The sequence below is a fragment of the Spermophilus citellus genome (assembly GCF_964194105.1).
Source record: "Spermophilus citellus genome assembly, chromosome: 5".
NCBI classification, from domain to species: Eukaryota; Metazoa; Chordata; class Mammalia; order Rodentia; family Sciuridae; genus Spermophilus; species Spermophilus citellus.
In genome coordinates this window covers 162,477,955-162,501,792 of record NC_138186.1, presented here as the reverse complement: position 1 = coordinate 162,501,792, position 23,838 = coordinate 162,477,955, and the positions used below count along the sequence as shown (strand labels likewise).

The following is a 23,838-nucleotide window of genomic DNA, read 5'->3' as shown; positions in this document are numbered from 1 at the left end:
GCATTAACATCATTTCAGCTACGAATATGACTCTCTGACTCACTGCCCCAAAACACTGGGACTACTCTGTTACCCTGCAAGAGCCATAATAGGGCGTTTCAAAACAAGCAGGACTCTGCCAGAGAAAAGCACACAAGTGCCAAAGTTACATGTGACTTATAAACACTCTTGTTGATTCTCGTTAGATAGAGACTTCAAGTTGTGGGGCTGTTCAACATCCAACCACAGTGAAGCAATTCTCCTTAGTGCACATTCGTATTTATAACTGATTTTTATACATAGGTGCGAATTTCCCTAGTCTCTAACCAATTTCTAATCCTATAATCCTAATAGCCCATCATAAATTTTCAGGCTAAAACAGGGCCTTTTTAAAAAAATCAAATATTTTTTAAACAAGTTCAGACAGAATTCCTCGTCCTTGTGAAACCATAGAGCTTGTTATGTATGTACTTAAGGCATATGATTTCCATTTCTGCTCAATCAGACAGTCACAAACAATGAGTAACATATTCTTGATGGCCAGGGAACTGTAGCCAAAATAGAGAGGTAGTCAAGAGATGTCACTCAGCAGAAAGATGACCCTGCATGATCCAAAATAGTCAAACTCATAGAAGCAGAGCAGAAAGGTTTCCAGGGTCAGAAGGCAGACCAACGGGGAGAAGTTGGTCAACGTGTACAAGTTTCAGTTACACAAGATGAATTGGTTCTGGAGATTTAACATACACTATTGCAACTAATAAAATTGGTTTGCCTTCTTGAAATTTGCCAAGATATCTTCTGACTCAAAAAAAAAAAAAATCAGGCAACTCTGTGAAGTGCAAGTGTGTTAACAGGCCTGTTCACGGTGTCCACTTCACAACGTACCTGCATTTCGAGTTATCAAGGTGTGTGCTTTGAACACACACAAATTCTATTTGTCGGTTTTACCCCAATAGGCTGGGATGGAGGATTTAACTCCTTAGAAGCTAAAGGAAAATCAGTGGCCTGTCCTCACATCCTAGCAGCCAGTACTAAATCGATACCTTGTAATTGTTCACTTGCCATTTTTCTCTATTACCGAGTAAGAACCAGGAGTTCTCTGCAGAAACTCCCTGAGACAACATGGCTGTAGTTCTTGGACTTAGAACTACGAGAAACACTGGGGGACTGTGTTCTTCAGCTAGGCCGTGATAAATCTGCAGCAGTTGCCAGTGTACCCACCAAATATTCTTGGTCCTCCCCTGGGCCTCTCCCTTCCCTGCCTCCCTTGAAGTTATCAGGGCCATGTGTCACACTCTGCCCAATAAATGTGAGAGGTCAAATGTGTCACTTCCAAGCAGAAGCTTTAAGATTCAGCACATAGATTTTTTTTCTTCTCCTGTCCAGAGTGACTGACAGTATTCTGGATGGTAACTGCTCTGTTTAGTGGTTTAGCCCAAGAAGTGATGACTAAGGAGGAAGCTAATTACTATATTCAGGGATAAGAGGAGGCCCTGGAGCCAGGCAGGGGATCATCTGTTCCTTGTCTCAATGGGGAGGAGACGGGCAGGCGAGCACGGTACAGGAGCGATGACGGTGGACATCACACACAAGAGGGAAATAGCTAGGGTAAGCTTAGTGAACCTGAAACAACCTACTCAGAGAAGTCATGTTATTTCCTATTCCTGAAGCTCTACAAGTCTTATACTTGTCTGTCTAGGATGGATGAGACATGATTCTGTTAGAGACTGACTGCCCAGTCCAATTCTCTTCAGCTCTGTCACTTACACAAAGTGATGGTGGGGGCAGGAGGGGGGAAGCTTTCTCCCTTCTGTTATTAAAAGTAAAAGTAACCGAAACATCCACAACCCAAAAACCTAGCAATTGTCACTAGTTACTGAAAAACGATTACTCTCCTTCCTGGTGGCTAACCACTTTGCTGACACATTAAAACTTCATATGTCGGGGCTGGAGTTGTAACAGTGGTAGAGTGCTTGCCTCATACGTGTGAGGCACAGCGTTCGATTCCCAGAACCACATATAAATAAGCAAATAAAATAAAGGTTCATCAACAACTAAAAAAAAATATTTTTAAAAAACTTCATATATCATTAAAAGTATCATCATCATCATCATCATCATCATTCTTCTTATCATATCAGCATTCTATTTTTGCTATTACTTATACTTAGCTATAAGATGCTTTCAAAAGTGGCTAGCTACCCCCATGAGCAAGAGGCCAGATTTCGCCCACAGGTATACTACCCTAACAACTTCTTCCTTTTCTTTTTTCTTTAACGTGCTGATTAAAACATAGAAACTTTATTTTTTTTCAAGTAATAAAAAGTTCAGAAAGCCTAGTTATCCAGAAAATAATGATAATCATCCTAATCCTTTTTGTTTGGACTTAAAGAATGAAGTCCAGCAAAATCCTCCGATGCTTCAGGAATTCCCTCCAGGTCCAACCTAAGGACAGTTTGTCCAGTAGTTACGGTTACTCCTGTGGGGCTACCATGGAGTCAAGCACAGAACCTGGAGCTGTGGACTGAATGGTGCCTCCTCCAAGTCCCCTGTGAAGCCCTCACACACACTGCAGTGGTTTGGGAGGTAGGACCTTGGGGACATGACTGGGCTTAGAGGAGGCTGTGACGGCAGAGTCACTATAGCATCAATGACCTTCTAACAACAGACCAGGGCACCCTCTCTCCCTGTCACCCAAGGACTCAGCAAGAAGGTAGCCATCTGCACCAGGAGGAGGGCCCTCCCTGGAATCTGACCACAATGGCACCCTCATCCGTCTTCCCAGCCCCCAGAACTGTGGCAAATAGACCTGCAGTTGGAGCCGGCCAGGCAGAGGTACCTAGTTTGCAGCCTGAGGGGACTCAGACATGGAGAGTCCGAGGTCACAGGCTAAAAGTGATGACACACATCTGCAGTAATTAAGACAGACAGACCCTGGAAACATGAGCCAGGTCTCAGGCCAGACTCCCCCATGTAGCTGGCTCCCCAAGCGTCTGAGTGCCTCCTAATACCATTCCCATTTTACAGACAGGAAACTCGGGGCCCGTCCCTTGGCCCCAAGGGGGCCTCACCTGGAGTTTCCTTTTCTTCCTCGACAGGCTTCCGGTCCAGTCGCTGATCCGTCGCATTCTGGCTTTGAGGGTGTCCTTCTTGGCAGTGTCCTCGGTGAAGGCTTTGGACTTGCGGCAGGGGAGGGTGAAGGAACTGTACTGGGCAGGGTCCCTGTGCTCCACCCTGGAGGGCATGTCAATGTCCGAGGCAAAGGAAACACGGTTGCTTAGGCAGGTGTGGGAGCCAATGTACTCATCCGAAAGGCAGATGCCGGAGGGGGAGCAGGTCCCCAGGTTGGCATCTTTGTACAGTTCCCGGAGTGAGGACAGGGAAGAGCTTTGGTTGAAAGGCTTTTTGGCATCACCTGGTGGGAAGCTGATGGGGAGGCTGGGATCGGGCGTGCTGGGGACCAGGAAGGAGCCCTCCACCTCGCTCAGCTCCCCAGCGTTGCCCCAAGGGGAGTCGTACCAGGACGACTCGGAACTCAGGGAGCTGCCCTTGCTGGAGCGCAGGCGAGAGTCGGCGGGAGAAGGATGCTGGCTGGCGGGGGAGCCGGCACTGGAGTCCCTTCTGGCCTCGGACACAGGGGAGGTCTCCTGAGCCAGGGTGGGTGAGTATCTCAGCAGCTGCACAGGTCCACTGGGGTCCCCTGCGGGCCCTTTGCTGTGGTTGGAACCACTGTGGAACTCCACCCTTAAACACCCATCCAGCTTCCCCAGGGTCTTGATGAGCACCCTGGGGCTCTGGCGGTCTTCTCCTGGTGGGGTGGAGGCCACGCTCTCGTTCCTCCCATAGCAGTTGAGAAGGTGTCCGTTGCAGTCTCTCGAGGTGATGTGGTTATCCGCCGGCTCATGGCCAACATAGTGGAAGCCATTCTCAGGTGAGAAAGCAGCACTGTTGCCCTGGAAATCATTTCCTGGGGCGCTCGCCCTGTGCTTAGAGTAGGCAGTGCCTTTGGAGAGTTTGCACATGGGTCCCCCAAGTCTTGATGCATAAGGCTGGTGACTCTTAAAGTGAGAAAGGCAGCTCCGGGCCAGGGACCTGGACTTGTAACCTGCTCCACCACCTCCGTGACTCCATCCATGCAACGACTTCTCATCTTTTGCATGAATGCTGCGTATTTTCAGGGAGCAAGGCTTTTGCTTAGCACCAGTAATAGTATTGCTATGATTTTTAGATCCTTGAAGGGTGTATTGACTCTCGGAGTTCCCCATTTTAACCTAAATTAAGAATAGTTGCATCATTAAGAGCCATAAGCTAGTTACATCTCATTATGACAAAATTTTCTCAAAAATAACATCTGACACATTACACAGGAAACCATCAACTTCTGTCTGTGCCTGGCATGACTCGGAGCAGAGACAAGAGTTGCTTACTGAACTGGCTCTCCTCATTGTGAGAAGCTGCTCATTAGCCACATAAACAATAATGGAAACTCATGTGCTAGTTATTTTAAATAAATTATTTGTGGCATGACATAAATTCAAAAGTTGAATAGGTATAAACATCAGCTGAAGGCAAAGACCTCCTTCATGCTTGATGTTGGCAGGTTTTGAATAATGATTCTTGAAGACAAAGATGAAAGGAAAGTTCCTTTACTCTGTCAGACCAGACAAAGGCTTCAGTGATCAGCAAGATACATTTTCATTACACATTCATTATTGGAAGAGCTAACAACTCATCACAACATTGGGGAACTGAATCAAGGATTCCCACAGACACCAAAATCTGAGCTTGCTCTAGGTCCCCATATAAAACGGCATAGTATTTGTGCATAAACTACACACCTCCTCAAAAACATTTTAAATCATCTCTAGATTATTTATAATATCTAATGTCATGTAAATGCTATGTAAATAGTTATTATACCATGATATGGAAACAGTCTGTAGGTGTTTAGTATAGGTGCTTTTTTCTCTTCATTGGGGACTGAATCCAGGGCTGCACATATACTAGGCAAGCATTGCATCACTGAGCTACACTCCAGCCCATTTTTTTATTCTGAGATCAGGCCTCACTAAGTTGCCCAGGCTGGTCTCAAACTTACGATCCTCCTGCATCAGCCTCCCCAGGAGCTGGGATTGTAGGCATGTGCCACAGCACCAGGCTAGAAGCAATTTTTTAAAAATATATTCACCCTGCCACTGGCTGAACTCATGGGTGCAAAAGGCATAGATACGGATGCCAGTTGTATAAAAAGGTCACTGCTCAAAAACTACCGTATTTATGGTAACACAACCCCATGTAGCAGGCTCTGCAAAGTTTTCATGGATCACAAAGCTAGGAATACCACCCAAGGAAAGGATTAGTCCTCAAAAATAAGGCTCATATCTAGCCCCCCCCCCTCGTTATCCCAGCTCTCAGGAGGCTAGGGCAGAAGGAGGGCAGAAGGATCTCAAGTTCAAGGCCAGCCTGGGCAACTTAGCAAGAAGCTCTGAAAATAAAAACTAAAAGGGCTGGGGATGTAGCTCAGAGGTAGAGCACCCCGGGTTCAATTCCCATTATCAAAAAAAAAAAAAAATTAAATGAGACTAAAATAAAACAAGAGAGGGACAGAAAAACATTTTAATAAAACTCACCCTGGGCATCTCTAAAGACTTCAGGCATCCTCACTTTAAGGAAGGCCTGGGATGTGGCTCAGTGGAGGGCACTTACCTAGCAGGTGAGAGCCCCGGGGTTCCATTCCCAGCACCACAAAGAAAGAGAACGATGAGGGGAAAAGGTCTAAAGCTGGCTCATAAGAATGTGGCCATCAATCAGAAAAAAAAGTATTAGGGTCTTTTAACTCCCCATGCAATCCCTGTTAGCACAAGGATGCCAATCCTAAGGCAAAATGCAAAATGAAATTTGCTCCAAACTTCCCGCTTTCCATTCTAACTGCTCGTCACTATTTGAGTCAAGGTGGAGATAATGCTTCCAGGTAGTTTTCCCAATAATTCAGGTTTTCAATTTCATATATAAGAATGTACAGCCACAAAACAGAAGCCAAGTAGATTGGCAAAGCCAAACATTTTTTTTTTAATTTTTTAGTTGTTAATAGACCTTTATTTTATTTATTTATTTTTATGTGGTGCTGAGGATTGAACCCAGTACCTCATGCGTGCTAGGCAAACACTCTACACTGAGCCACAACCCCAGCCCCCAAAGCCAAACATTTTAAACTCAAATCACTGGACCAAATAATTGAAGGTGTACCTATTACTCACAGTCACGCACTCAACACGAGCCCCACGCAGGAGAGCTGGGTTACCTGCAGCCCCGTTCTTGCTCTGAGGAGATTAAAGGTCAGCAGGTTTTACATGGTCTTGGGAGCAACACGACACATGTAACAAGCACGGGAAGCGAGTCCGTGAAGAGATCCTGAAAAAGAGAAACGTGAACAAACTCCATCAAACACTGTGTTCCAAGCTTCCGGAAAGGAAAAACAGGTTTAACGTAGATTATCTGAAGAAGCAACTGATGTCTGGAATCGCTGTCAAGATAATAAATGTCTATGGACTGCTCGATTCAGCAAGGTTGTCTGGAAGATGCAAAGAAGCCAGAACTGTCCATCCAATCTCGTGAAGGCCATCAAGCCCACGCCTGGTCTGCAGTCAAAGGCCTGCCTTTGTTTGAGGGGAGGGCAGGTGAGGCTGGAGTGAGTCATGCCTGGCTCATCTGTCAGCACTTCCAGAAAAACAACCCTCAGACTCCTGTGGACAGGACTGCAGGGGCACCCCCCCTGACGGGACAGCACTTCATTGTTCTCTACTCCACTAAGCAGTAAAAACAAACCCCAAATGTTAAACCACAGCGACCAGCCCTTGGCCAAGACAGCTCCCCTTACAGAGGTTGACCTCAGGGATGACACACAAAGCTTTTCTCAAGAACACATTAGTAGGGCTAGGAGGCTGGCCCTGGAGGGGAGAGAGGGGCTTCTGATGGGGAGAAGGAAGAGCTGTGTTGGTGGCTGCATCTGGCAGCATCCGTGGCCAACACAGATCCTAGATTTTGTCTGTAGACATAAAGCACGGGATGGTGAGGGCTCAAGAGTGACCATTCAGTTCTTTTTTAGATGCAATTGGTCATTGTGGTAAAATGTGCCTAACATGAAATTCACCATCTTACCCATTTGTCAAGAGTACAGTTCAGTAGTGCTCAGTGGGTTCGTGCTGTTGTGCTGCCGTGGCCACCATCCACCTCCAGAAGTCTTTTGTTCTTGCAAAACTGAGCTCTACACCCATGGAACAGCCGCTTCCTACACTCTACTGGCCCCCAGCCACTGGCTCCCACCGTTCTACTTCTGCTCTCTATGAATTTGACAACGCCAGGTTCCCCGTGTAATAGAACCACACAAGGTCTGTCAGTCTGACTGGCTTATTTCACACACCCATGTCCTCGAGGTTCATTCCTGTAGAGCATGTGTCAGAAGGGCCTCTTTGTTAAGGCCTAAAACATTTCACCGTATGTATTCACCACGATTCATCCATCCATCCATTCACCTACACCAGCAGACACTTGGACTGCGTCCACCTCCTGGCTATTGTGAATAATGCTGTTACATGAGTGGACAAAGATGCTTTGAGACCATGCTTTCAATTCTTTTGGACACATACCCAGATGTGAAAGTGCTAGATCATCAGGTCATTCTATGACAGCAGCACTGTACCATTTGACATTCCTATTGACAGTTCAGCAGGGCTTCAATTCCTCCTCATTCTTGCCAATACCTGTTAATTTCTGGGATTTTAGTTTGTTTGGGTTTTTGTTTTTCCTGATAGCAGTGCCCTCGTGGGAGGTGGTGATACCCACTGCAGTGTCCCACTGCTGTTTGCATTTCCCTGATGAGCGACATCGTTCCCTGTGTTCATGGGTATTGTGCATCTACACTGGAGGGTTCAACAGTGACTTATAAGAGGGGAAGAAATGGCCCTGGAAATAAGTTCCTCTAATAGGGCCAAAGACAAGTCTCCTGCTTGAGTTTATCCCCACAAATATGTTTTAGATTGGGGAGAAAAAAAGTCAAATAGATTTTCCACTCGAGCACCAGCAGGAAATCCAATACCTCATCCAAGCCTATTAGAACTGAGGCCAGCACCCAATTAATGCACTGAAGGGGAGCCTGCTCTGTGATTGGCCTGTACCTTATAGTGGGCAGCACTCTACACCACAGAAAGAGGGACCAGCCATGGGGTTGCTGGTCCCAACTCTGACACTGCAACTAGACTGCACGAATCCCACCTTTTAAAGTTCAAAACCTGAACGATTGGTCTTTTCTCCATGAATCTTTTTCCCCCCCAAACTGAGGGAGCTAAAAGTGGCCAGAGAAGCTCCCAGCTACCGCCTCCTAGACCTTCACAACTGGCTGATCAGAGGGAGCCTTTGCATCTGTTTACTTTCTTCAACATCAAGGTCTAGGGATGACCTCAAGGGGCAGGCCTCCCGGCCTCTCTTTGTCCGCAAGTTCAGATCTGCCAAGCCAACGCGCGCACACCCTGCTGGCCTCCAGCTCCCCACGCCCAGGGACTGTCAGATGCTCCCGGAAACACGAAGGCCAGGACTCAAAACTACACAAGGGCTCCGAGCTGGAAGTCTGCACCCTAGCAGCAGGTTATAACCTCAATGCATCTCACCACTTGTTACATTAGTTTTTTGTTTCATGTGACTTTTCAGTAAGTACTCCATCCTTCACGAAACCTTGTCCACTTGAGGCCTGAAACGGAAGCCCACAGGAAGCCCTCCACAGACACCTGCTGAATTGCAGGAAAGCGACTTCACAGGCTGGAAGATGACCTGGACACAGACAGAGCAGGAACTCCCAACCAGCCAGGGCTGGAATGGTGCAAAAGCCCACGTGGCCGTTCATGGTGACAACAGCAGAGCCTGGAGAAGAGCAATCTAGCAGTGACAGAGTGACTACCAACACGCACTTTTTCAGAGGCCTGATGCTGACCAGCTGTTCAACAGATCTGGTCAGTGCTGGCCGTGGGGAAATACAGCTTCAAACTGCAGCAGGAAGAATCTATCCAATATTTATGAGAAATCTGTTGACAGGAAGGACAACCCCTGAGGGAGAATAAGTAATTATTGTCCCCAAGGAGTTTGACCAATTTAACAGATATTTATCTGTCATGCTTCAGCCGTGATCTTTGTCTGGAAGAAAGAAATAGCAATCTGTGGCTCTACCTCCTTTATTAAGAGAATTTAATGGTATTCAAGCTTTAGCACTGTTTTGTTGATATTCAGGGAGGTGAAAATAAAGACAACAGACTTCCTGTGAGGGGCTGAGGATATAGCTCAATTGGCAGAGTGCTTGTCTCCCAGGCACAAGGCTCTGGGTTCAATCCCCAGCACCACCCAAAAAAAAAAAAAAAAAGAATGAAAAGAAAAGATTTCCTGTGAACTCTTAAAAAAAAAAAAAACACCAAGAAATACTAAAAAAAGGACTTTGTGCCTGAAAATAGCAAAACACCTGTTAAAGACAGACACGGCTGGCAGGTAATACAAGTGAAGTCACTCCCGGGTAAAAAGAAGATGGCACTAAGTGTGTACTTGCCAAAAACGATATGCTTCGAAAATGATCTTATACAATTTTTATTTATTGGATAATCAAACTAAATATGGAAATTTTTTAAGTTGGCCACAATCCCATGAACCTTAAAAAAACAAACACAAAAAACTCTATTTTTAAAATTTTCTACATTCCCCTCCAATCCCCACTCACATGAGAGCACTATGTAGCTTTTTAAGTTAAAATCACGAGGGTAAAAGGTTTTTGGTTTTAAAGTTATGATTAATTCCACACTAGAAATGTCCAGCAGCGTGGACGGATTTAACAAATGTGCCACCACAATCCCAGCAGCCACTGTGCTTCAGCCACTGAAAAGCAGAGAGGAAGGTCAAGATTTGCCTTGTCTTCATTTGCCCCGAGACAGGGCTGCACTGTCAGAGTCCCAACACCTCTACTTCCAGGGAGGGCAGTGTTAGCAGCAGGAAAACTAATCCACTGGACTCTGCTTTGTCTCTGGGCTACCGGGACAGAGAACAAGAGGGACCCAGAGGGTGGGCAGACGGTCGTGTGAAGGAGGGGTTGATGGGTGGGGCAAGCCCATCTGAGGCCTGTCAGGGCCACTGCCCCAGGCAGATTGATGGCTGGGTGAGATGGGGTAAAGGAACTCAAGTTCACCCTCCAAGGGAAACCAACAGGCTTCACATAATTCCAGAGAGGTTTTTATACTGAAACCAGGACCCCCACCATTACCAAGGCAAATACTTCCACAGAGATAATAACCAGATAAGAAATGGGCTGGCCATCATGGGCTATCACAGTATCTCCAGGATCCCTTTATTTGGGCTGGTGGGGGAGAGTCTCAGAATTCTAGGCTGGTTTTTGCCAGAACTCGGGTTAAGATCAGCTTCTGCCTCTTGAATAGCCTGTGAATCTGTGGGATAATGACCCTATCTGGATTTCATTTTCTCCATCTGCAACTTGAGGATAAAAAAAAAAAAAAAAAAATCCGTCCTACACACCTCATGTTTTAAAAATCAAATATACAAATGTATGTGGAACCATCTAAAAAACTGTGAAATGCAACACAGTACTTTTATTAATTTTTAGCTATAAAACTAATTTTCTGTACTATGATATCAGATTTTATTATAACTGTCACTGCAGATCTTCCATTAACTATTAATCACTAAATATTATAAATATATCAATGTGGAATTTTCTAAATCCTACTATCAGCATGTGTCTGATTACAATTAATTCCCACAAAGTAGTACAGTACGAAAAACTACCTAACTTGTAAGAGAGCTGTCAAACATCAAGAAAACAAGGACAAAACCCATTCAGTTGCATTATTAGATACTCACGGTCGAAAATATGGGGCAGAGTGGTACAGGCCTGGAATCCCAGTGCCTCAGAAGGCCAAGACAGAAGGATCGCAAGTTTCAGGCCAGCCTCAGCAACTTTTCAAGATCCTGTCTCAAAATCAGTATAAAAGGGGGTGGGGATGTAACTCAGTAGTAGAGGACTGCTGGGTTCAATCCCTAATACTGCGCAAAAAAAAAAAAAAAAAAAGAGGAGGAGGAGAAGGAGGAAATATCCTGGTGCCTACTGAACCACTGGTGTTACCTTAAAGCAGACATTAAAGCAGACTAAGGTGACTTTGCCCCGCAGAGGGCATTTGGCCTGTCTGAAGATATTATGGGTTGTCACCACCGCCGTCATCCCACTGGCACCTAGTCAGGAGAGGCCAGGGTCACTGTTCATCATCCTGCAACACACAGGGCTCCTCAGAGCAAATTAAGCATCTGGCCCAATGCATCCACAGTGCTGGGGCTGAGAAGGCCTGCCCTGCAGTTCTACTATGCATGTGTCACTAAAAATGCTAAAATAAAAGGACACATAGACCTACAAGAAAAGACTCTAACAAGGATCCAAACTTACACAGTAAATATTTCCAGAATCTGCTTCTTTCATCCCGAGTCAGTGAACTCCACCCTGGATGCATGAACCCAACACCAAAACTCGAAGGAGCTCACTTCTAATTTACGACATGAGCCAGCTCTGTGTAAAGAGGTCCCCATGGGAATGCTGCTCAGGAAGAAGAATCCTTAACTATCAGATTGGCAGAGAGCAAGTTGCTGCTAAGAGGCTGCAAACCCAAGACCAGTGGAGGGGGCTCCCGGGTCCTCTTTCAGGACTCCTCCCGGGCACCGTGAGGATGGAGGGACGAGCCAATCGCAGCACTGAGGGTCTGAGGGGCAGGACCGCCCTCACAAGCTGGCTGCTGTTCAACAGGAGGAAAGTGATAAATTCCACAGAGACAATGGCCTGGCTTTGTGCACAGATCATCCCCTCAGTGAGTCAGTTCATCCCAAGGATTGCAGAACCCACACCTGTTTGGTTAAAAAAAAAAAAAAAGAAAAGAAAAAAGAAAGAAAGAAAAGAAAAAAGAGACCTCAACATCTGCAATATTACTTATGAAAGTCTTGATCAAACTATGGGTCATGGTCCTATGTGGGGTCATGAAATTCCTTCAATAAATTGATGCTGCCAGTATTTTGAAGTTAATGGGACTGGATAGGATAGGATAGAATTTGAACAGTGCAGAAGAGAGCGTATAATAAACACAACAGGAAACCACAGAGTTCATCCCAATAGGATAAAACTGTCTTACGAAACTAAATTGAGTGCTTGGGCGTTTGCCCGTATGCTGGAGTGTGAAGGAAAAGCGTCGTTTCTAGAGTCGTGGTCCAAAACAAAAAATTCAAAGAACAATGAATGATTATGAAACTTCCAGGGGACTATCATCAGAACGGTACATCCGTTCTAATAAGACCTGAGGGCAACCAAGCTCCAAAGAGTCTCAAATAATTAAAAAAAAAAAAAAAAATCATCGTCCACAACAAACGCGTTGGCTAAAACGGGAAGCACCAGACAAGAAAGGGACCATTCATCAGGAGAGCGCAGTTCTGCGCAAAGTGGGGCCCTGGCCTCCCATGGTCGCCCTCTACCACTGAAGGGGAACGTCCCCTGGGCATTCCAATTCTTCTTAGGAAGGTTGGGAATGGCCCTGTGGGAAAATAACTGGGACGTGAACAGTGAATGAGAGTCTGTCAGGTGAAGAAAGGAAAGACGGGGTTCCAGAGGGGCAGACAGCAAGGATGGGGCTCCCAGCTACAGACAGCAAGGATGGGGCTCCCAGCTGAATCCACAAAGGACGGAGTCAACACCCAGCGAAGAGCAGAGGAAGCCCCAGCTTGTTCAGGGAAGGGTGACAAGGGTGGTGGGGACAGATTGGAGAGATGAGGAGGACGTCAGAGGGGTGAGGCTGAGAAGGAGGGGAAGCTGGGGGGTCGCCCATCACCACTAGGCCTGGAACACCCACGGTGCCCAGAAACAGGGTGGAGTGAACAGGACAGGGCAGGACCCTCCCCCAAAGTGGGGGTGAGATTAGAAACTAGAAACGCATCCTGGAGGATCAGCAGGAGCACATGGCAACCTCCCCAGCACTGAGTTTACCAGGGAGGTAGTGAGACCATGCGTCCCCCAAACGTTACTGGTCTGCTTTTGGAATGTCAAATAAATTGGGCGACCCAGCTACTGCCCAGCCATCTTGGAAACTGAAGATGCTCAGGGTTTTAAAAAAAAAAATACAACCATTTCAGGCAAGATAACAGAATCCATATAATCTAAAATGAAAATAATCCTGGTAAGAGATAAAACATTGTCCTTATTTTTTGCTTAGAGATTATTGATCTCATACGTTTCTGGGCATGGATTTGTTGGGTTTGTTGTTGTTGTTGTTGAATGTTTCTACCATTTCCCACCTGCTCTGTCTTTCTCACCTCTCCTTAATGCTCATCCAAAAATCTGCCCAACGTCTCAGTCTCTAGGGAATCTGTCATGTTTGGGCGACTAACAGAACCAATGATTCTTATTTTGTAACTTATGAACATGAGATTCAAAACTGTTAGCAAGACTTTTAAATAACCTCTCTTGATTAACTTTTATGAGCATGAGCCACTCCAGAGAGAGCAAGCTCAGGCACAGGGTGAGCTCTGTCCAGACGGAAGGCCCTGCCTCGAGCTCAGCTGCAGCCTCGGCTCTCATCAACCCAGGGCCCCAGACAGAAGGCACACGCCTTGGTAAACTGGAAGCAGACAGTGTATTCCTGAGCCTCAATCACATTCGAAGACCAAAATATACCACGGTGATTATACCAAATTATTCTTGGCAGACTCTTTCACTGTTCCATGTAAGTTGAAAAAAATGAACAGGCCTCAACCACACATTTTCCCCTCATTTAAATAGGTGTTTTCCCCACCCTTGTGAGTGTGTGACTACTCTCCTTCAGCTAGGTGTTGCCCTACTTGAGAGTTTACTTCTATAAGGTTGTGTCTTAATGGTACGATCTAAGCTGCCCTTGGGCCCTCAGGTAAGAATAAACCAATCATTGCTGAAACTTTCCTTAACTCAATGATTATTCACAAACTTGGTAAGATTTTAGCTAAAAATTTATAGGGATTTAAAATATTTTTATATGCAAAGCAGACAGACGCATGGAAGAAGGGGAAAGGGTTTAATCATATTCTGAATGCTGCTGTGGGCCAAGCCCCACAGGGCACAAGAGCACAAACAATCTGTGTGGTCATCCCTTTTCCACAGAAAAGGGAACCTTCACCTCCATGAATTAATTATTTGACCAAGATCGTTAACAGGGTAAAGGCAGAAAGCAAACCTGGACCTGTCAGATCATTGTTTAATATATGCATGACATCAAAATATTTTTTAATATTTATTTTTAGTTACAGGTGGACACAATATCTTTATGTGATGTTGAGGATCGAACCCAGTGCGTCATGTAGGCGAGGCAAGCGCTTTCCCTCTGAGCCACAGTCCCAGCCCCTCAAAATAATTTTAAATTCTGCATCTTTTAAACCTGACATTATTCCTTGTTTTCTTAAGAAGTTCAGTTCAACTTTAAGGCTCCCCTTTCACATCAGCGGTTAAGACTGATCCATGTCTCTTTTCCAAATAAAACATTGGGAGAGTCTCTCTCAGGGTGTCTTTTTCCCAAGCAGTGAGGGCTTCCACAGCAGGGAATGAGAGGTGGAGAGGAAACAAACACTGGCATTTTAAGGTAACGAAGGAACTTCAAGGTTAAGTCTGGCTATTCTATTCTACTGCTTCATAGAGAACATTGCACGGAGGAGCATTTTGTTTTCTTCATGCTGTAAGCACCACAGTCCTTATTCTCTCCAACTGAAACAAACTATTCCTCTCAGAGGCTGTGGGAACATGGCCATGGACCCGGCAAGAAGGGTCCTTCTGAAGACCATGGGGTAACCCAGAGCATCTTCCTGAAGCTCCAATTTCAGTTAATGCCAAGTAATTTAAGTCCCGCTTCCCTAATAAAACCTATACATCAAGTAAAATACAGATGTCTTTGTTTTTAAGATAAACTATACGAATCCAAGGACATTCAGCATTGAGATTGGGTTGCTGTAGTTATGTCGCAGCTCCCAGGTAGGATGTGCTCTTGCTGATTACTGCAATAAATACTCCTGAATAACTACTCCATACCAGGTCCTCTTCTAGCTCCAGGGGACACAGCAATAAGCCAAACTGACCTGTCCCTGCTCACATGGAGCTTATGTGACAGTGGAGAGACGTGAGGCTCAAGCAGGGAAAACAAAGTACACACTGGAAAGTGTTGAGCTCTTGGGCCCAAACAGAGATGGAGAGAGGGGAAGCCAAGAGGGCGGGGACAGAAGAATGAGCCGGGATTTCCGTAAAGGGAGTGGAGAGGCCTCAGGAACAGTGACAGGGAGGGAGACCATGCGGGAAAGAGCATCCCAGGCCCCACCAGAGGTGGGTGGGCAGGAGGCCAGGGTGGCAGAGTGGGCAAGGGAAAGCAGAGCAGAAGAGGCCACAGAGAGACAAGGAGCCCGGAATCAGCCTGGAGGACGCCTGGGACTGTGGCTTTCATGCTGAGATTACGTCGTGACAGAGAGGGTTCATATCTTTAGGAGGATCATTGTGTCCGCTGCATGGACCCAGATGGCCAAGGCAAGTGGAGGCTGCAGACCAGCGGGGCCACTGCAGTCATTCAGGGGAGAGACGAGGCATTTAGGGCTCAGGTGAGGCTGAGAGAGAAGAGTGGATTGACTCTGGATACCCCCACAGGACCCCAGGGACAGCAGTGAGTGGTGGGCAACCTCCAGGCCAACTCTATGGCTCTCATGTAAGCCACTGAGTTATGGTTATGGTAGACATTAATATCCCCAAAGCACCAAGTGCTAAGGGCTTGTCTGCAGCCTGAGGCCCTTCTGGGAGGTGGTAGACCCTTCAGGAGGAGAGGCCCGCTGGAAAGAAGTCAGGTCGGAGGGGGCGGGGGGGGGTCCCTTAAAGGGAAGACTGGGACCCAGTCCCTTCTCTCTCTGCTCTCCAGCTCCCACGAGATGCATTTTGCTCCTCTGTGAGCTCCCTGTCACAGTGCCCTCTCTGCCTCTCCTTAGGCCCCCAAACAAGAGAACCAGCCAACCATGGACTGAAACCTCTGAAATTTTGAACCAAATAAACCTTTCCTCCTTTAAAGTTTATTTTCTCAGGTATTTTGTCACAGAGAAGGAAAGCTGACTAACAGAAGATAAAGGAACTGACTAGAGGAGTCTGTCGACATTAAAGCGACATCACTGAGTGGACATTTGGGTCTGAAGTCTGGAATCAGGAGCGAGGCGGGCTAGAGGTCCGAATCTGCTGCATATCCCAGTGGAGATGGCATTTAACCACAAACTGAATGAGCTTTCCATAAGCAAACAAGGGGAAGACAGAGATCCCAGAAGGCCCTGGAGCATTCCAGCATTAGGATGTCAAAGAAATGGGGTATGGGGAAGGGGGGAAGCAACAGAAGGAGCCCTCAACTGAATTCAAAGGAAAGCAAGAGAGTGTGCTGCCCATGAAGCCAACCGAAAAAAACTGCTTCGGGGAGGAAACTGTGAGCAAGTATCAGCCGCTTCTGATTCAAATTACCAGGACTGAGAAGGGAGCACAGGCTTGGCAGATTTGCAAAGTGGGAGTTCCTGGTGAACTTGCAAACAGTGTGAGGGTGGAGCAAGGCCGACTGCAGAGGACGGAGGAGGTCAAGGCAGCCCAAGATGCAAAGAAGCAGCTCGTTCAAGGAGTTTTGCTGGGGGGTGGCTGGGAGGAAGGAGGAACCAAGAGCTGTGGCTGCTCTGTCCCACAGGTAGGCCATCTGGCTGCTTGGGCTCATCCATGACCCAACTCTCCACTTAAAATGACTTGACTTTACCCACTTTCCAGGAAGCGTTTCATTCTCTTCTTCTTCTTTCAACCACAAGTTTCCTTGGTAAACTGCTGACTGTCCCCTCACTTGTCTGTAGAGGACTTCCAGGTGGTGGGCAGGGGTGGCCATGGAGGGCCTGAAAACCAGTCCACTTCCATTCTCTCCCCTGGAGACTTTCTCCCCGCCATCTCAGTCCCATGGACCTCAGCTCTGTCTCTCCCGGCCTGCAAACTCCTGCCTCACCCTCCTCCACATCCTGCTACAACAATTCTGCAGCCATAGAGATGTGGCACAGCTGGGGACAGAAGCAGAGTGCAGAGCAGGCTCACTCTACAGGGTGGTCCTAAAGGCACGTGGGAGCCCGTATCAAAGTCCTGGGAACTTCCTGGGTCAACTGCACCTGGTCATCTGTACCGCCCACCATGTCCTTCCCTAGACTCTAAGTCATAACTTAGTCTACCACTTTTTATATAAAGTTTATTTTTCTAAAAGTACCTTACATTATCTTGGCCCTAAAGCCAAGCTTGTCTGCTAGGTTTTTTGCTCCACTTTGTAGTGTCTCTTGTAAGGTACGGAACAAAGCCTAAATAGTCTATTGCAAAGTGACCACATACCAAAAAAAGGGGGGGGGCAGAAACCCTCTTAATCTAAGGCTCAAATAGGAACAGTCTGGCAGATGAATCAAAGTTGTCTAATCAAGTAGGTTAGAGTAACTCCTGTGAACCTAAAATTCTCTCTAACATTAGCTACTCAGAGGGGGCACAGGGTTGAGCTTCATTAGGCTCCAAAAAAACCAAAAGTCCTGCCTTTGATTAGAACATCCAATCTCTCTGGCTTGATAAGAAGATTGGCAAGATGAACGAACACGAGAGAAAGGCGGGCGAGTGGGCGGGCAGAATGGAGGGGAAATGGATATACATACATGTGCATTCATGTGTGTGCATACACACATACACACGTATGCACACCCCTATCTCTATCAATTTACTAAGACATATCAGGATGGGATGTGCCGAGGTATTCCCGATTTAAGAGTGGTACAAGAAAAGGACTAACAGGATACAGAATCTGGGTGACTAACCAGCTCTGTCATTTTGGACACATCATTTCAGTTCTGTGGCTTTGCAGTTTTCCAATTTGAAAACTTATCCAAGATCCATTTTCAGATCTAAGATTCTATGCCTGTATAATACTATAGAATATAACTGATAACAGACTATATGACATATTCCTAGGATGTGGTTAAATACTAACACTTATTAGCCTGTTTTAAACAGGACTGAATAATTTTTAAAAAAAGATATCAACCATTAGAAATTCACATTTACTATCATCATTATTACTTTTCCCCGTCTTCAATATTGTTGCTATTTCTTTCAGTTCCATACATTTATTCCCCTCTTATCTTGAAGCCATCGTTACATCGGTCTATACCTAAGACACATTAAGTTTCAAAAGAAAAATGCAATCTTGCTCTTACAAAAGTCTAAAAAGACCTCATTCTGAAAGATTAAAAAAAATCCTTTCTATGGAACTAACAGTTGAGCTAACAGATCTCACTAACCTGACTTCCTATCACACAAGTAAACCTTATAAAGCACACCAAACCTAGAGGCACAAACAGAACTAGTAAAGCACCCCAGCAGATATTTAAGGAACGCAAACTCTGGGTTTTCTTTCTAATATTTTTGGCGGGAGGAGTTTGCAGAGGCTCCATACTGACTTTGCACAAGGAAATCTGTCTCTACTCAAATGCAAGCTGAGACCAGCAAGACAGAATCATCTGTCTTACTTCATGGGTGAGGAACCACATTGGGAGGCTAATCTCTTCTCAAGGACCCTAACCCTTATCTTGCACTTCCAGACCTCCTTCCCATGGGCCTGGCCTAAGAGGACCTTTGCAAGCTGCGCCCTCTGCACAGAGACGGAGACAGGAGGTGTTATCTGTGAGTATTCACAACACTGTTCACGGCCTGGTGGTGCGGACTTGGGTCTTAAGGTTCTTCAACAGAGGCAGCTTCTGTGTGCAAGCTCTGGTAAAAATCAAAGTCAGTGACAAGTGTTAATCTCACTGGAGACGGAGCTGGGCCTCCACTCTGCTCCTCCTCCCAGTATTCACTGGCTCTGTCAGAGCAGCACTTCTTAGATTAAAAGGAAGATAATCAATAAAAAGTGACAAAGTGTCTATTAATTCCAACTCACCCAGACCACACTCAGTTCCTCTATCCCAAGGAGACTTTTTTTTTTAAAAAGGAACTGAAGGGAAGGAGAGAGAGAGAATACATGCACAGGAGAAGACGGCCCTCCTGCAGCTGAAAAGGGACCCACCACGCTGCCCACAGGAGAACAACTCACACAGCCATTACACTGAGCGTAAGTGTCCGAGTTCAGAGTCCCTAAGTGCGATGCAAACCACAGGGAGGCGCTGCAGCGGGTCAGGAAACCCCAGCAGCTATATCCTCACTTTCCAGAAAACTTATAAATAACCTCCGAGTCACAGTGACTTCAATAAAGCTTCCTATTTCTGTCTCTCCACCTACCAATTTTCTGAGAATTACATGCTGGGCCAAATTAATGTGAAGCCCAGGAAGCAGCTCAGGGAAGTCAGGGCTCCTCTGTCCCCGCAGTTCAGCACACGCGCTATGCTGCCCGTGTGGAGCGCCTAATGAATGGGCAGCTCTGCCTGATGGCAATGTGGTCCGTCACTCCACTTAAACCAGGTACTCCCACCCTCCAGATGACAAGGGATCCTTCTCCCTCAGAAAGTCCGAGACACAATTTAAGGACAAACGGTACCGAACAGCGAACTCCAAACTATAAATCTGAAAACTCTTAAGCCAAAGAACTCACACAGCTAAAAATTTAAGTCCCGATGGAATTACATATTAATCAAGAATCTATATTAAAAAAATCTGACATATTTAAATTTTCCATTCATCCTGAAGGAACTGACCGGTAAAGACGGAGTAGCTGTCACTAATGCTTTACCATGATCTTAGAGGAGTAATCATGATTCCTTGAGACATCAAGAAAAAGAAATCCACAGAATCAGCTTTTGGAGAATTTTTAATTCATAAAATGTGGCAGGAAACCACAAAAAAATTCACCATGAGGCGTTTGAAAGCATATAGACACTCCAGTTCATAGATGATGACTCTCTTCTGCCCAACAACGTGTGCAGCTTCAGCACAGAATAACGTAAAACAAGGATAAGTCGGCACAGGAGGCAATGTTGCCAAAGGACTCACATATAAAATCAAGTCTCAGTTCCAGGAGCAGGAAAATAAACATGTATAAGCTTACCTTTGCCCAAACTTTGGATGCAGCCAGTTTTCCTCAGGGTCTCTGGGTTAACAGAAAAAGTTCCACGGAGCTAGAATCTACATTCACATCCCCGGACTCTCCTGCCCCTGCCCGTGGAGAGCCAGGAAGCAGCGTCTAACACTTCCAATGCTCAGCCGTTAAGAGCTAAAAACGGATCCTGGGCAATGCTGATGTATTTTTGTCTGCTAGCTACACACCCTCATCATGTTCAATTTTTTCCATTGGTGGAACAGTATGAGGCAGACTGTACCAGAAAGTGGTTTTCCACGGGCTGCCTGGAGCGATTAGCCGGGACAGCCTGCCATCAGGCCAGCGACGCGGCGCTTGCCCAGGACTGGGCTGGTGTGGGCCTGCATTCCAAGGTGACCACCAAAGTTCCCTAGGAACCGGCCCAGGGTTTGCTGAATAAAGGTTGACTCACTTGAAGGGAGACTCAGCTTCTTTTTTAAGCCCTTTAGCAGTAGAAACACACACCTACCACCCGTGTGTTTGGGGTGGTAGTAAACATTCTGCCCCCAAAACCACAGCTGGAATGTCATGCTCATAAAAAAACCTGCCTCCGGAGCAACCCTGAAGTTATTTAATGATTTGTAAAATAGCCGGTGCACACTCCCCGCACGGAGTTATTTCATTTTTAACTTAGCTGAACTATAGTGTCCTCTTACATTCAAAGTCCTTGTTACCTTATTTTATTAAAAGTCCTCGTTAGTGCCTATTTTACTCAAAATTTTTCTAAAAAATAAGGATTAAATTACAGTAAATTAAAGTTATTCACCAGAATCTCGGACTGTTTTTAAATCTTGCTATATCTTTTGAGAAAACACCTTAAATATAAAACATATACCTGAAAGTTAAAGCAACATGTTCAGATAATTTTATATATTTTTTGGGGGGGTGCCATTGCTGAATGAAAAACCAGAGCACATCTGTGGAGGGCTTTATATTTTTGTGTTTGTTCTGAAGCAGCAGGGATTGAACACAGGGGTATTCTACCTTTGAGCTACATACCCAACCCTTTTGATTTTGAGACAAGGTATCACTTTGTTGCCCAGGGTGATTTTCTTACCTCAGCCTCCCAGACACTGGGATTTCAGGCATGTGCCACCATGCCCTGTTCTAAAATTTTTGAAGTTATATTCTACAGAAAACAGTTTAATCAAAAGTTTTCAAGATATGCATATTCTAAGTGAGCAGAGACATAGTTGTTCTGGATAAACACATAAGGAGAGCTTGGTAAGCAAATATTTTCATTATTTTAAAACAGTGAATGGAGCTACATATGAAATAGGCAAAATTGTTATTTCATATGAAAGACCAGATTATACTAAAGACGGATAAGTTAACTCCTTCCCTGTATGAAAATGTATCTTTACAGACACACGTGTACATCTACCATATAGATGTATGGTAGAAAAAAACTGGACTTTTTTCCATATATTAGTTAATACATGCTTGAAGGGATGTTTTCTAATCCTAACTATCAAATAAAAGCCATTAAATAAAATAATCAGTCTAATAGTCATAAGATTTAGTCTAAATTCCTTGGTTCTGTGTTCACATTTAGAACATAGAACCAAGGAATTTTTAGCGCTCATGGAATAAACTTGATAAGTTCCCTATTCTAACCCCCTCCCATTACAGATATAGAAACTGAGCCCTTATGTGAATGCCCGAGGTCAGAGAGCTGGTCAGCTGCAGGCAGCAGAGCAAGGATGTACCACCCCAGTGACCACAAGCCCTGGGACTGAAGTCAGAAGGTTGCTATGGAAACCAAGTCTCATAACATAAAATGTGGGAATTCCCCAAATGTTAACTAGACATGTATGTTTATTAACAAAATACTCTGGGTAAATACGGAAGTCGTAAGAATTCTGCTAAGTCACTGAGCTCCTGTTCCTTTAGATCAACAGTGTCATTTTTGTTAAGGAAAAAAAAAAGTAAAATAAAATATCAGCTAGCATAAAAGAAGCTTTCCACATAACTGTGAGACAGGGAAGGACTTCTAAATATGAATAGGAAAAGATAATACAAGAAGGAAGAATGAAATTTAAATTGATTATATTTCTAAGGTTGAAAAATATTTCAGAAGAAACATATTTGGATGTCCGTGCTCTATTGCTGCTTATAGATTTTCATGAGACAACTATGGTCTTTTCATACGTTATATGTAGATCTCTCTGTGCTAAAAATCTCTTGTAAGAATGAACTACTTCCAACATTCCTCAGACATTTCAAATGGATTTTCATTTATCTGGTCTATTTTTTATTACTGAGGTCACCCAAATAATTTACTTCTGTGAATTTTTAAAGTCACTTGGGGATTCAAACTATGCAAAAAGGTTTTTCATGTTCTTTAGACTTTGCCCAACTACATAAAATACTCAATTTAGTTCTCCATCCTACAATTCCAAAAAACAGCATACTTTCAAATCATAAAACTAGACTTGATCTTTTTAATGCTTTATTCTGAGATAGCAGGACATGTGTTAACAAGCATCTAAAATTAAATTCCTTGGCAAAGATCTGAGAAACATGTAAATTACTACTTAGGAAATGTTCAATTTTGAAGCATTCAATACAAAATGGCACAGTTAGAAGCGAGTATAGCAAAGTGTTAACAATTATAGAATTTAAGTGGTGGTTATGTTGAGTGTTCCCTGTACAAATTTTTTTTTTTGTACTTTTGCAAATTTCCTTAATAATAGGTTGGAGAAATGGCATGCATACACACAGGTGCATCCCACAATTGGCCAATCATAACACCTGGTTTTACTCTATACCTCCTCAAGACTGAGCAGATAATTCTTAAGGACAGAATTATCCTACAGTGAGTGTGTGAGCACGTGTTCATAAAGGCATGCTCCAGAGAGTTTCCGTGTCTATCCAGAGAAGAGCTGGAGGATATAAAATGATAAATTATGGCTTAGGAATACCTTCAGAATTTTAAAAAAAAAAATATCTGAAGACTAGGGAAGTAGTTCAGTGGTACAAAGCTCACCTAGCATACGTGAGGCCCTGGGTTCAATCCCCAGCACCACACACAAAAAACTTTTTGTTCAGGACCACCATCACATAAATCATAATTAATAAAAAAAAACATAACTCTGTATATGTTACTTGGTGTCTGTTATGGTCTAGATATGAGATATCCACCAAGATTTCATGTGTGAGACATGCTGTAGAAATATCTCAGACTTCAAAACCAGTATACCAGAACCAGGAACTGATCTCTTGGTAACTTCAATGCTGTCTGAAACCCATTTTCTTTTTTTCTTTTTTTTTTTTCCTTTTTAAAATTTTTCTTATAAGTTATATATGACAAGTAGAATGCATTTTGACACATCATTCATAAATGAAGTATAACTTCCCATTCTTCAGATTGTACATGATGTAGAATCACACCCACTATGTAATCAAACATGTACATAGAGTAATAATGTCCAATTCATTCAACAAAACTTCCTACCCCTGACCCCTTCCCTTCACTCCCCGCTACCTTATCCAAAGTACCTTTATTTTTTCTGAAACCCATTTTCTTCATCATAAAGTGGGATCAATAATAGTGTTTATCACAAATAAAAATATAAATAAATGCACTAATAATCTATAAATAAAGAAAAACTGACATAAAAAAACAATTTGGGGGGGGGGGCATGGTGGGCATGGAACCAGGGCCTCATGCATGTTC

General features: G+C 44.6%; 1 protein-coding gene across 1 annotated transcript in view; it reads right to left on the bottom strand.

Moving 5' to 3' along the window:
• TIAM2 (TIAM Rac1 associated GEF 2) overlaps window positions 1–23,838 on the bottom strand; it is a 320,913-nt gene that overhangs the window by 98,254 nt on the left and 198,821 nt on the right. The window contains 2 exon segments of the mRNA XM_081294660.1: window positions 3,051–4,250; window positions 6,237–6,390. Of these exon segments, the coding sequence (XP_081150786.1) occupies window positions 3,051–4,244 (1,194 nt within the window). The 5' untranslated portion in view covers window positions 4,245–4,250; window positions 6,237–6,390.